This window comes from Glycine max, chromosome 9, assembly GCF_000004515.6.
Source record: "Glycine max cultivar Williams 82 chromosome 9, Glycine_max_v4.0, whole genome shotgun sequence".
NCBI classification, from domain to species: Eukaryota; Viridiplantae; Streptophyta; class Magnoliopsida; order Fabales; family Fabaceae; genus Glycine; species Glycine max.
The window spans coordinates 4990244-5005693 of record NC_038245.2 but is presented as its reverse complement, the minus strand read 5'-3'; the positions used below and the strand labels follow the sequence as shown (position 1 = coordinate 5005693).

The 15450-nt window shown below is 33.4% G+C and overlaps 1 protein-coding gene across 1 annotated transcript; it reads left to right on the top strand.

Annotated features, from left to right (window-relative positions):
• The first annotated feature begins 5576 nt into the window (after positions 1-5576).
• On the top strand, positions 5577-8352 carry LOC100806053 (pentatricopeptide repeat-containing protein At2g18940, chloroplastic). Its single transcript, XM_003533670.5, has one exon. It carries the CDS (start codon positions 5787-5789, stop codon positions 8277-8279), a length of 2493 nt encoding a protein of 830 aa, XP_003533718.1. The 5' UTR covers positions 5577-5786; the 3' UTR covers positions 8280-8352.
• Positions 8353-15450: the final 7098 nt, after the last annotated feature.

The window sequence follows — 15450 nt, the reverse complement described above, 5'->3', positions numbered from 1 at the left end:
TTTGAAGACCGAATCAATGAAAAAGAAACTAAAAGCAATTAAATGAGCTTAAAATTGTGAAGAAAAGGAAACTATTGGTAACCATTTACACCAATGAATATTCAGCATCGAATGCAACCATCTTCGAACTTAAACTGCAAGAGAAAAAAATTGACAAGTACAAAAATATAAATGGAAGTATTAGAATTTCTTTGCTTATTTTGCCAAGATCACCAAATTGTAACTATTTTTAGTAGAAAACACAAAATTTGTTCCAGGCAATAAATAAGTTAAAGAAATGTAGAATAACATTAAATTTATTATGTATTTCCCTAACATGGATTTTCACATCTCAATTTCATTTAGTGTTATTAAACTTGAATCAAATTGGTCGATTTGACCAAAAATCGATGCTATGACTAGTCCAATTAAGATGTTAGATAGAATATTGAACATTATTGCAAATCATTGATTGGGCCATTGAATTGAATGCATTATGGATCGAAGTGCTACAAATGACTCAACTTATATTATACTGGTTCTCACCAGGACATACTTGTTTGCCCACAATAACTTTTTTCCCATCAAAATGTTAGCCAAAGAGATTGTCATAGTAAAGTAGCAATGGAAAGAGAAAATAGGGATACAAAGGAAGAAAGAAGATATTACAAGAAAAAAAAAAAAGAAGAGATAAAGGAAAGGGAAAGAAAAAAAAAGAACAAAATTAGTGTGTATCTCTGAAAAAGATAATATGTTGTATGTGGTGACTCATCCATTTATACATAGGTAAAAGGGATTTTAGGGTTAGCAAATGGGCTTGTATAAGATGGGCCTATAAGATGGAATTGAGGTAATTTAGTTAAATATATATTTTTTTAAAAAAATGGATAATATCTTTTGAAGGTTCAAATGTTGAACCTGAAACAAAAGATAACAAGGATAAACTGTTATACCACATGCATATATATATATATATATTTGTACAATTTAACCAGTAACCAGTGTTGAAGTAGAACCCTTTATAAGTAAAAATGTTTAATTACTACAAACTTTTAAGAAGCAAATTCTAAGTCCTTTAAACTTGTGTGACTAATTATTTGCCTTTAGAAGATGGAACTTAATCAAGAAGCATGAAAATGGTGCGAAGCATTGACCTACAGTGAAGGAATCTCAAATATGAAGATTGTCCAAACTTTAGAAGCAAGAAATCAAAAGCAAAAGGGTTATCATGAATTTTATGCCCTTGCAGATATCAGAAGTTGCATATGACTAGAAACATGATTTTGGAGGTAACTTGAGTCAAGGAGTAGATATCAAAAGCTACATGTAACTTGAGGATCATCAAAAGATGCATTGTAGAAAAGAACAATGCAAACAAACATGTATATACAATTCAAAAGCACACACCAAAAGCTATGATAAAGACACCATGCAATAATGTATTGAGGCATTATCATCTGAAGTGACAATCTCTTCTAAAAACACAAAGCATCTTGTGGAAGAAAAAGCTATTTGTCAACTACAACTCCTATACAAGCAAGGCAACCAAGAATAAGAAAAAAGTCTAAAGAAATATGCAACAACTCAAAGAAGATAAATGACTTTACCTGCAAAAGACTCACTTTTTTGAAGTAGCAAAACTCATGACTATGTTGGAGAAAGGAGAAGTCATGAATCATTAACAACAACAAGTACCTACAACCATAATTTTGAATTTAAATTGTGTGAAAATTGTCCCAACTAAGGAAGAAGGAGGAACCAATTATATTGATAGAAACAACTCACAACAAATCAACAAGCCAATCAAGAAAATGAGCAACAATCATCTTCAAATTCTATTTCAGGACAATGAAGTGAAGATAGAGTTCTTTGCTGGGAAAGAAAGTGGGATATAAAGGGTATAAATCAAAAGCATCATTGTGTGTGTGTGTGTCACTTGCTTCTTTTTGAAACAATACTTGGGTAGATTTTGTTGAGGCTTAGAGAATACTAGAGGTGAAACCTAAATAAGCTTTTAGAAAGAATACTTAGAGTGAAGACTAGATAGACTTTTTGAAAGAAAACTCAAGGAGAACTTGAAGAGGCTTAGCGAATATTAATGTAGGGGTCTGTGAAGGTTTTAGGAAATAAAGTATACCATAATTGGTGTTTGTGTTAGTAGAAATCCTATACTTGATTTACAACCTTCAGAAGGTGTGTGCTCTTTTGCATGAGTGTAACATCTCATTTTTCGTAAAATAATTTTATTTAAAAAGTAATAGAGTTTTTAGAAATTAAATAAATGAGAAAATTATTTTTGTTAATTAAAATAAGAGTTTCATAGTATTAGAAAACAAATAGAGTAAAATGATGTTTTAGGAAATAAATGGATGTTTTAATTGATTATTTATTTAATGAAACAATAAAATAGAGTTCCTTTTTATAAAATAAAGAAAATAGAGTAAATAATAGACTTAGAGTATCCTAGTTATAAATAGAGACATATTAGGTCAATTTTTACATTTACGATATATTTTTGTGTTCTCTGTTTCTCCCAAATTCGTTATCTTTTTCTTTTCCAAAACTCTCTCTTTTTCTCGAATACACTCAGACATGTCCCAGTAAAACTATGATCCCATAATCATGAACCGTTGGATCATCTTTAAATTTTTACACCACATTTGGAACTAACTTTTGCATAGTACCACCGTTGGGATTTATGAAAAAACGTTGATAGCGAGAGAAATGACCCTCTCATGAAGGCAGTGAAATTGAAGCTCCAATCCATTGTTTTCTCTAACACTTGGAAACCCTAAAAGAGTAACTAGAGGTAAAGCTTGAGGAATCTTAGGTAACTACTAGAGATATTGCTATCACTATCAGACTACACACGCGAGCATGCTTAGAGGTAAGAAATGAGTTTATCATAATTGAGGTTAAAATGAACATGTGTAGGGATCCTTAGAGGATCAAATTGGGATTAATTTTGAGGTGTTTTATGCGTTTTGATTTTGCCTGTACAATGATAGCTACATATTGCTCATGTCTGATGGGTCAATTGATGCCCTGATATGAATTGAATGATTTAATTGAGTGTTTGACTTTGGATGTTAAAAACCTAGAAATTTGGAAATTCTTGATTCTTGCATGTTTTCTTGAAATTGATTGAGGGTTTTTTTCCCCATGATGTGATAACATGTTTTGTGCTATTTGTTTTAAATTTAGGGGTGTTTTGAAGCCTAAATTATGCCTCTTTTGCTTCACAAAATAGAGGTTTTTAGCAAAGCACGACTGTGCTTGATGAGAGTACACCCGTGCTTAATGAAAATAAGTTGTTTTAAGCCCGTGCTCTTTTTCTAACAACGTGAGTTAACTTGTAGCCTAAAAATGACTAAGAAAATTATTGAATTAGGTTTTGTTGTCTTCATAAAAGTTGTAGCTCCAGATGTTAGCTAACAAGTGTCGTTTGTTTCACTCAATTAGGAGTTATATAGCCCCCTATAAAGTCAAACTATTGAGCAAAGGTTGAACTATCAAGATTAAGCAATGATCCAATGTTTACCTTAGGTTTAAACATAGTTAATGATAAAAATGGTTTTGTAATCAACATAAGATTTGTAAATAATGGTCTTAGCTTTCAAACAAGATAAGTATGAACTTAATAGGAGTAGTACATCCCCTGTACTTGTAATATTACTCTACAAAGGTCATAGTAACTTAGGAGAAATGTAAGGATATAGTTGTTTACTATACATATACGTGTGGTTGCTATTAACTAAATGAATAAGTGAATCATTATATGCCTTAAATGTTGAAAGATTGCTATTGTATGACATATATGTGTGTGTGTATGTGTGTGTGTGTGTGTGTTGTGCCATGTAAATATTAGCACTGTGTGATTTGTATATGATTCATAGGCTTAATGACATAACATTTTAGGATTATGAAATTGTGATTGAGATTGAGTATAAGTGACAAGTTGAGCATGTGTTCATTTGTGAGATACGCGTGAACATGTGATGGTGGATTGTGACGTTGTGAGATGATAAATTGTGGACATGGAATATTGGTGTGAATAAGTGTTTGGTTAATACTTGATGTGATATTACTTATGTTGTGAATTATACAATAACCAGACTGATGTTTGCCTTGATAAAAGTGTTTATGCGTGAGGTGTTAAAAAGAAAGTGTAGGGTTCCAAGTTAGAAATTGTAGTGCAATGTGTTAAACATGTTTGAAAACGAGTGTGAAGTCGTGGGTATTGTAGAATTCATGAGCAGTGTTTGTGCGCAAAAGTTGTTTTAGAGGTTGGACCTGAATCAGGAAGGTGAGACCCTAACAGATTTTTCAGAGTCTAGGCATTGGGGGTAAATACACTCGATTTGAGTGCTCCTTTAAGCCTATGTTGATCCCATATGGTTCGAGCATTCTCACAAAATAGAATGACCCTGACTGGTCACTTTATGATTTCATGTAGTGAGAGTCACCTGTCATACCTTTTGTGTGGTGTCTCTTGTTATGTACTCCTGGGCTCCCTGGTATTGTTTTTCACTGACATGGTATCACTTTACATATAAGATTAAGTCTTAGGATATTTGTTGCATAATGTCTATGTAATGATCATTGTGACTTGATACGTGATCGTGGGTAATGAATTGTGTGAGTGTGAGATGTTGTGCTATATTTGAGATTTATTGTTTTGAACACGTGATTAATGTGAAGGTGTGGAATGAGATTTTGTGATTAAATCCTTGGGACAAGTGATGTTACACAATGAGTAATAAAATGATGTGAATTGTGCTAAGTTGAGTTTATTATACTTATATTATATATATTATATATATGTGTCTTTGTTTATCTCTACTTATTTATGAATGTGATAACTCACTTCCTGTGTATTGTTTGTGATCTCGAACCTTGTGTTCGTGGGAGCATATGACTAGGTGAATTACTCTAAGGAACCTCATGCTTGAGGACTTCGGGCGGGACACAATGCTTTGATAAGATGTGGGTAAAAGGTTCACACAATACTTAAAAACATTGTGTGGACCTTTTACCCATGGGGGGGACACAATGCTATGGAGAACTTTGGATGTGACATGTCATTTCACTCAGAAGTTTCATTTGATAGAATGTGAATCTTTGATCCACGTGAATTTACTTACAATTTTATAAAATAAAATTGATTTAATTAGATTCTATATTTTATATATTTCTTTCATTTATATGCATGTTTGGATAGAAGATGTCACAATGAAAATGAGGAGGATTTAGACATAATGGTGAGTGAGGTTATAAAAATATCTTAAGTTAAAATGCAAACTATCAAAATAAATAAATAATCTTAGAGGATAATTGTTTTAAGCACAAAAACATTACAGCAACTACTATTTATTTGAAGATACGATAAACATAATATAAATTTGTGTTAGTTAATTCACGTAATCAAATGAAATGAAATAATAAAATTCTTTCATTTTAATTTTTTTCAGATTATTTTATCAATATAACTATCTAAAACATTTCTGATCGATCCCCAAGAATAGTGTTCTTCACACAGTCACACTAGTGTTTGAGACGAGGTTATAACATATTTTCAATAGGAGTCACTCACTACTTTCACTGCTGGTCAATGGGTCATCCTCTCTATCTGTTTTGTCTCCACACATTCCATTCCCTTTCCCTTTTTGGTTCACTCAACCAACCAACCAACCCTTCCTCAATCTAATTGCTTTCAATCTCATCCTTATGTTCACACCCTGAACCCATCATAAACCTCTCTTCTTCTTCTTCTTCTTCTTCTGTTGCCATTGCACTTGCTTGTGGCAATGGAGGGTACCCTTTTCCCCAATAGGCCAGTCTTACCTGTTCCTTCACACAAACCAACACAACCACCTTTGAAATTCAAGCCAACTTTTTTACCTCCACAATCTCCACCACCATCACCACCTCCTTCTTTTCAGTTAGATTCCCTTCTCCAACACCTTCAGCATCTCTCTTCAGTTCCAATCACCACTCACACCCTCACAATTGTGCCTCCTTCTCTTGACAACACAAAAAATTTTAACAAGTCAGTTAATTCAAAGCACCCCACTTTAGGTTCTGACCCCATCATTGATGAGGACCAGTTTGATGATGCAAAGTTTCGATTTTTATCTGACAAGGGTAAGTTGCTGCTCAATTCAGTTGTTGGATCACCTTTGCATGAACTGAATGACTTTTTCAACTCTGTTAAGTTTGAGTTGCTTGAGGCTGATTTTCCCAGCTTGTTGAAGGCTTTGGACCTTTCTGGGAACTGGGAAAGGGCACTCTTGCTGTTTGAATGGGGTTGGTTGCATTTTGGGAGTGATCAGAATTTGAGGTTGGACAACCAGGTAGTTGAATTGATGGTTAGGATACTGGGGAGGGAGTCACAACATTCAATTGCATCCAAGTTGTTTGATTTAATTCCTGTCGAAAAATACTCCCTTGATGTCCGGGCTTACACAACCATTCTCCATGCGTATGCTCGCTCCGGGAAGTATAAACGGGCTATTGACTTGTTTGATAAGATGGAGGGGATTGGTCTTGATCCAACTTTGGTCACTTACAATGTTATGCTTGATGTTTACGGCAAGATGGGTCGATCTTGGGGTAGAATCTTGGAGTTGTTGGATGAGATGAGAAGTAAAGGGCTTGAATTTGATGAGTTTACTTGCAGCACTGTGATTTCTGCTTGTGGGAGAGAGGGTATGCTGGATGAAGCAAGGAAGTTTTTGGCTGAATTGAAATTGAATGGCTATAAACCAGGAACCGTTATGTATAATTCTATGCTGCAGGTTTTTGGAAAGGCTGGAATTTACACCGAGGCCTTGAGCATCTTGAAAGAAATGGAGGATAATAATTGCCCTCCTGATTCTATTACTTACAATGAGCTCGCGGCAACTTATGTAAGGGCTGGGTTTCTCGACGAAGGGATGGCTGTCATAGATACAATGACAAGCAAAGGGGTTATGCCAAATGCTATTACTTATACCACTGTAATCGATGCCTATGGTAAGGCAGGAAGGGAGGATGACGCATTAAGGTTGTTCAGCAAGATGAAGGACTTGGGTTGTGCTCCCAATGTATACACTTACAACTCTGTTCTTGCCATGCTAGGCAAGAAGTCAAGAACGGAAGATGTTATTAAGGTTCTCTGTGAGATGAAATTGAATGGATGTGCTCCTAATCGCGCTACGTGGAACACCATGCTTGCTGTATGTAGTGAGGAGGGTAAGCACAATTATGTTAACAAGGTCTTGAGGGAAATGAAAAACTGTGGATTTGAGCCTGACAAAGACACATTCAATACATTGATTAGTTCATATGCTCGGTGCGGATCTGAAGTTGATTCTGCAAAAATGTATGGGGAAATGGTTAAATCAGGCTTTACTCCATGTGTAACAACTTATAATGCTCTTCTAAATGCCCTGGCTCATCGAGGTGATTGGAAAGCAGCAGAATCTGTCATTCAGGACATGCAGACCAAGGGCTTTAAGCCCAACGAAACTTCGTACTCACTGTTGCTCCATTGTTATTCCAAGGCTGGGAATGTCAGGGGGATAGAGAAGGTTGAGAAAGAAATTTATGATGGTCAGGTCTTTCCTAGCTGGATACTTTTGAGAACCCTTGTCCTATCAAACCACAAGTGCAGACACCTTAGGGGAATGGAAAGGGCATTTGATCAACTTCAAAAGTATGGATACAAACCGGATTTGGTTGTCATTAATTCCATGCTTTCGATGTTTTCCCGAAACAAGATGTTTTCGAAGGCCCGTGAAATGCTGCATTTCATTCACGAATGTGGATTGCAGCCAAATCTTTTCACCTACAATTGCTTGATGGATCTGTATGTCCGAGAGGATGAGTGTTGGAAAGCAGAAGAAGTGCTCAAGGGAATTCAAAACTCCGTACCGGAGCCAGATGTTGTGTCTTACAATACTGTTATCAAGGGATTCTGCAGAAAAGGGCTCATGCAGGAAGCTATTAGAGTTCTCTCAGAAATGACCACTAAGGGGATTCAACCAACTATAGTTACATACAATACTTTCTTGTCAGGCTATGCAGGGATGGAGTTGTTTGATGAAGCAAATGAAGTCATTAGATTTATGATTGAGCACAATTGCAGGCCAAGTGAACTAACTTACAAGATTCTAGTTGATGGTTATTGTAAAGCAGGGAAGCATGAAGAAGCCATGGACTTTGTGACTAAGATTAAGGAGATTGATATCTCTTTTGATGATAAATCTGTGAAAAGACTAGGTTCTTGTATTAGGGAGAAAGTGGGATCTACTTTGTGATGTATCCTCTTTTGTTTCCTCTTTTCTCCATTTTTTTTTATATATAATACCTATGCTAAATGCAATTCCATCATTTGTTGCAATTCTTTAGCATGGATCAAATCTAGTCCTTTGGAAAGTCCATTTGTACTATAGTTCTGTAAGTTAATAACTGCACCTCCAATCCATAAAAAGTTAGAAATATATTGAATTAACCTACTGGTGAATATCTCTTCTTGCTTGATTACATAGCTGAAAGTTATAAATTTTGGTGCAAGAAAGTTTTCTGAATCTGTTATATGCGTGCTGTTGTGAGATTTTTCCCCCAAGAAAATCTCTACGATTTAAGGGCCTCTGTGAGTCCCTTTTCACTTATTGGTTTCAAAAACTGTTTTTGATATAATTCCATGTGATTGAGCAATTAATTTTTAATTAAGTTTTGAAAATTGTTTTTCAAGAGTTTTAAAAACCGAAAAACAAAACCAACTAGAAGATATTCTCGTCTTTTTTTTTTTTGTTTTTTATTGTCATCTTGTTCAGCTTCTTCAATTCCTAAATGTGCTTTTTAGTCTTTAACTTTTCTATATCTTCATTTTATCCTTAAATAAATGTGCTTTGTTTTAAAATTAAAATGGAAGACCGAAACTCTGGCACAGAAGTCGGATTTTTTATTCTTTGTTTGAAAATTAGAACTGCGATGCGGTGGTATGGATTAGAGGACATGTCTCATTGAGTCCATGCAGGCTTTTGGACCTTTATTCAAGGCTTTTACTTCCTACACCTGCTTCATTTTGCTTCCTGCACCCCCATTGCACAAAAATACCCTCACTTTCTCCAACGACACCCCCATGCCAGAGAAGCTCCACTATATGTTTGCGCCACTATTGATGCCGCATCCAAAGGCTATGGCAAAAAAATGCTTGAAACAAGAAGATCGAAAAACAAAACCTTCAACATCACACTTGGAGTGACTCAATCTACGCTCGAGAGCGAGATCAATGGGGATGGGATTGAGGTCGATTGGGTCAATGTCGTGAACTCAGAGCCCTAGGACAAGATCTAGCAACAGAGGTTATAAGGATTCAGGAGGTCAAAGAGGATTCAGGATTTGGGGGAGGGTCAGGCTTTCTAGGGCAATGTTTCAAGGCTAGAGGAAAGGACAATGTTGGTTTTGGGGGTGAGATTTTGGGAAGAAAGATAGGGAAAGACTTTTGGGGGTGTTCAAGTATCCACTTTTAGAATATGATTTTTATATTTTAGAATAACTTTTTCAGAATAGGAATAAGTAATATGGAAACTTATTCCAAAATATAAAAATAATATTCTGGAATAACTATTCGATAATAGAATAATGTTTTGGAATGACCATTTCATAATAGGGAGTGCTTGGATGAGGGATATTTTTGTCTGTTGGGATCTTTTTGAAGGTGTAGGAAGCAAAAAGAGAGATGCATAAAGTAAAAGCCTTTATTCAAGCATTAACTTTAACGCATTGAAACCCTTACCTGCTCATTTTTCAAATTAAAATTATCCACAATACCATTGGTGAGGAATGGAGTTTGATTGACCTTATCAAATTAAGTAGACCAGTAACTATTGATACAATATACTATTAATGGAAAAGTGAAAAAAAAAACATAAAAAAGAAGAATAATTAAACAAGATGTAATTCGAGATCAAGGGTAGACTTGTTTAGTACTTTATAAGCATGCCCCGTTAGAAATCTAGAAATTAGAATGTATGCTTGCATAAAGAAAGGTTTAGCTTCTTGATATCTAAAATTATGCAATACATAGGAAATTTTTAGTATCTTTAATATGTCTGTAAGTATTTCAATTGGGGTTTAAAATTCATGTATGTTATTCTTAGAATATATTTTTTTTCAAAATAAACTTTTACATGTAGAAAAAAAAGTTTTTTTTATTACTTATATAGTATTTAATTGCTTTGTAAGTCTCTTGAGACAAATTTAAATTTTCTGTAAGTACAATTTAAATTTAGAAATTTTCATTTGCTTAGATTGTAATATCATCTCTTTTTCTTTAAAATGTTACAATAAAGAAAATAGAATCATTACTCACAAAGTTTAGATACATGTAGATGTACTTCTTTTAAGTACAATTTAAATTAAAAGTTTTCATTGTCTTAGATTGTAATATCACCTCTTTTCCTTTAAATTGATATAATAAAAGAATATAATCATCACTAACAAAGCTTGAAATACTTAATAGATATTTAGATTATTTGAATATCTCAAAAAAAGTTTGATTCTTTTGTCATGAATATGAAAAAGAAAATCTCGTTAAAAAATTTTGTACTCATATGACCGAACACTCAATGATCATATGATAAATTGGCCACACACTCATGAGCCATTGTCAAACATAGCTTATCTAATAATCAAAGCAAGGTATGGTAAGTGTGAGGAATGACAGAAGGTTTGAGATTCAAAGCAATTTGTGGGAATATTCCAAAATCCAAAAGATAAAGATGAATATCTAATGATCAAATTAAGTATTATTTGATCATAAAAGATTGGCTTCTTCGTTCTCTACAAGATACCCCTTGGCTATATAGCAAACTAGCACCTAAGACTTAATACTTCGACCATGGTCAGACACCCCTCAAACATGGTAGAACAACCCTTATGCCATAGTCACATCTCTTGACAATGGCCGAACACCCCCTGGGACATAGTCACGCCTCTTGACTATGGATAACACCTCTCAGCCATGGCCAGATACCCCTCAACCATGGTCGAACACCCTTTGGCTATGATAAACACATCTTAAGCATGATTGATATCCTCAAGTCATAAGCAAAACACTCATTGCCCATGATTGGATACCCCTCCAACTATGGCCAAACACTTCTTGCTTTTAGCTAATCCCCCTCGACTATAGTCCAACACCCCCCTAACCATAGCCACATACTACATGGATATATGATAAGATACAAGTCAACTCCGCAAAATATTAATGGAGGAATTTTAGCTAAAAGTAATCATCATGAAGACCTTATTAACATGTAACTACAAATTAGCATTTCCACTAATCTCATAAGTAACACCTAAGGATCCTAGGCCCATAAATATGTGTATATAAAGGATAAGATTCTTGAGTAGCACACTGTTTATTCTCATCTACTAAATTTGGGGAGATCATTGATTTGCACGTCTGAGTGTCTTTATAGATATTCACTCCCACCTACCGGAGAAAGAGCTCACCGAAGTAGGACGAATAAACATCAATACACCATAGATGAGAAAATTATCCTAATAATATGTGTGTATAAATGATGAGATTCTTGAGGTAACACATTGTTCATTCTCATCTACTATATTTAGGGAGATCGTTGATTTGCACGTCTAAGTGTCTTTATAGATATTCACCCCGCCTGTTGGAGAAGGAGCTCACCCAAGTAGGAGGAACAAACATCAATACACCATATAGGAGAAAATTATCCTAATAACATGGTTCAGGTACAAAATTCATATCCATTTTAGTGATAATTTTATCTCAAAAGAAATTACTTTTTGGCTGTGAATTGAAAAATATCTTTAATACACTTAATTATGGATAAATAGTCATTTTCATTTCTGAATGTGTACTTTCCTGACAAATTCATCCACGAAAGATGAAAATTCAAATTTTAGCCATCGAAAGTGAAAAAAGTGCGACAAACTATCCATTTGTTAACTTTTATCCATTACCGTTAATGAAAGAGTCTACGTAGCACATTCAGGGATGAATTTGTTAGCACTCAACACATTCAAGAACAAAAATGATTATTTATCCAAAATATAATTTAATCTTCATCTCCCTCTCCTTTTTAATCGTTGCAAGCATAAAATTACAATAAACACTTAAAAAAATAAGAAAGCAAGCATAAGTTAGAACAAACATAATAATAAGCATAATATGTCTATTGCTCTTAAATTTCTAATGTGACAGTACTTTACAAAAAATATGAGACTTAAACAAAAATACACAACCATTAAGTAATTTGTTAACTGTTTGTCAAGTGTACCAAATGTCCAAATAGTAAAGACTCGAAAGTTCGATTGTCGATTTTCATAAGAACTTTATTTTGTACTTGTGTTGGATAATTTTCAATTTATAAGGGGAAAAGATGAGATGAGGGAAAAAATGAGTTAAAAAATAGTAACTAAATAATAGATATTAATAGAAAACAAAAGAAAATAATAAGGAATTCAATGAGATGAGAATGTTAGGATCTAACATGCCTTATTGACCTAAGATGTATTATTTGAGATTTTTCTCTATCAATTATGTGAATTTTTCCTACCCACATTTATTAGAATACTTGCCCCTGATGTCTCACGATGACAAACTTATCTTACCTATCCTAAATGTCTTTGCAAAGATTCAATTGATAAGATGCTTGAAGTTTACAATTTCTAGATGTTTGCTTTTATGCATGGACATAATGCAATCTTCTATGTCTAGCAATGATTTTATTAAGATACTCCTTCCTTTTAGTTCTATTAGAAATTATTCTTTGTTGAGCGACTAATTCCTAAAACTGATGCATACAAAACCTTCCTTGTATTTCTATTAAGGATTATCCTCATTTGTCGAGCACCTAACCCCCAAAGATGATGCAATGATGAATGATACATAAAATTAAAAGTAAGAAAGGATAATAGGAAAGAAAACACCTATTTGCATTGATAGATATGAAGTATATAATACATTTTTTGACTTTTTAGGTCTGTCAGATCTTAACTAAGGGTTTAGTCTCTTATAGCCATAAGGGACTTTACACTTGAAGAATGAGTTTAGAAATTGATGGAAAAGAAGAATGAAAAAAAGGTAATAGAAAATGATGGAAGTCCCTAAGGGAGAGTTCTTAGGCTTTGAGTGTGTATTAGAGTGCTCTGAGACTTGATGTGTCTTTTCTCCTTGACTTGACTCTCTTTTTATAGTTGCTAGAGTAGACTTGGGCCTGCGTACTCGCGCTTAGCGCGCTCTGCTCACTTAGCACGTGAGTCTGTATTCGTGCTTAGCACACCTCTTCCTCGCTTAGTGTCCGTGCTTGCTTTTGCACCGAGCACGTCAGTGCGTCTTGGGCTGAACCTTTTTTTAACTTTTTGCTATTTTCTTCATCTCTTAGGCTTTTAATTCCTCATTTTCATATTTGCGTCATGAATAGGAAAAACATCAATTCTTAACAATTAAGCATGAATAACTGCTAAATAATCATTTTTAAGGATATTTTCATTATAAAAATAACTCATATTTAGTAATTATCATAATCCTTAAAAAAATGAGACTTAACTTAATTTTGTCACTATCTAATATTGTCACAATAAAATTTTCAGAACAACAACAGAGTATGCTTATTAATCAATATTATGCTTATTATTATACTTATTATAACTTATGCTTGTTTTCCTATTTTTTTAAATGTTTATTGTAATGTCATGTTTGTGACGATTAAAAGGGAGAAGATGAAGATTAATTATTATTTTGGATTAATAGCCATATTCTCTGAATGTGAAGAACACTGATAAATTCGTCCCTAAATGTGTCACTAAGCTTTTTCATTAACGAATAAAAGTTAACAAATGAATTTGTTGTGTTTTTTTTTTTTTTTACTTTCGGAGATTAAAATTTAAATTTTATCATTCAGAAACGAATTTATCAAAATTCTACACATCCAAGAATAAAAATGATTATTTATCCTAAAAATATTATTAAAAATTTAGAGTTTTTCTGTTCAAAATTTATATTCCGTCATCCAATAATTAAATTAGATATCCTTTCATTTAATTATTATGTTAAATGCGCATGAGATATTTCCTACCTAGACTTAAAATATCTACCTAACATCTTCTCACGTGCTGGGGTATTGGGTACTGAATTTTGAGATTCGTAAAAATAGCACAAACAATAAATTCCTTATTCTCAGCGACTTTGTGTTGTGGGGATTACACTGACCAAACAACAAAAGTAATGTCATGTTACGAACAATGGATCTAGTTTAGTCTTTTTATTTTATATATATAGAAATAGTTGTTGGATTTAAATTTTAAAATTTACAATCTGTCAATTGGATCAATTAATGTATGTTTTTTTATTTATTAAAGATCAATTAATATTTCTAGACTTTGTTAAATTCGATTATTTAATCCAAAAAACTTTATAATATGTAATAGTCTTATTGAACTTAAATATAATTATTTCATGCCAAAGGACTAATATTCAAAGAAAGATAAAAGAGGGAAAAAAACACCAAACATTTTCCCTAATTCTTATCAGAAATACAAGAATAAGAAAAAGCGCTTACGCGCTAAACACAACGCAGTACAAACTAGAAAGACACAAGGACATGCTTTTAAGCGGTACAAAATAACAACCATAACTAGCAGATTGAAAAGTGCTAAAGAGAACGTTAAATATGTAATGAACAACATTTTTTTATACTAGTAAATATGGCAACGGCGGTTGGGATCGGGTTTTGTTTACCCCACCCCATCCCCGCTCCTGAGATCGACAGGGTGTAAATGTATCCCATCCCCAATGGGGGTCGGGTTTTTCCCGCCCACTCTGTTTCCGACATTTTTATAAAATTTTATTAAAAAAATATAATTTTTTATAAAATAAAAATATAATTTTAAATAGAACATAAAATTCAATTCAACACTAACATAAAATTCAATCTAATAGTTTCATATTTCAATGTGTTATATATATATTAATTATTAGCGGGGCGAGTTTGGGGACGAATTTGACGCGGGTATTGAAAATCTCATCCTCGACCCCGAATCCGAATTTGACTATCGGGGAAAACCCAACCCCGACCCCGATCAACTCGGATTTTCTCCATCAAAATTGAGACGGGTCTGGAGGGAGCCCCACAGGTTCGGGCCCCGTTGTCATACCTAGTATTATACTAGTAGTTATTAATTTATACAAAAAATACCTATATTATATATGGACTTATTTATTTATATATAAATTTATACATTTTTTAATATTCCTTTTCTTTATTTTTTTAATCACACGAACCCTTTTATTTTATACTTGATTTTGTTATAACTAAATTAATTACATACTATTTTGTATTATTTTAAACATTTTATTTATCATATTTTAAAATTTACATAAGTTTAAAATATCTTTATTATATGGGCATACGCAATGCAGTGAGTTATATTGTATGTCGA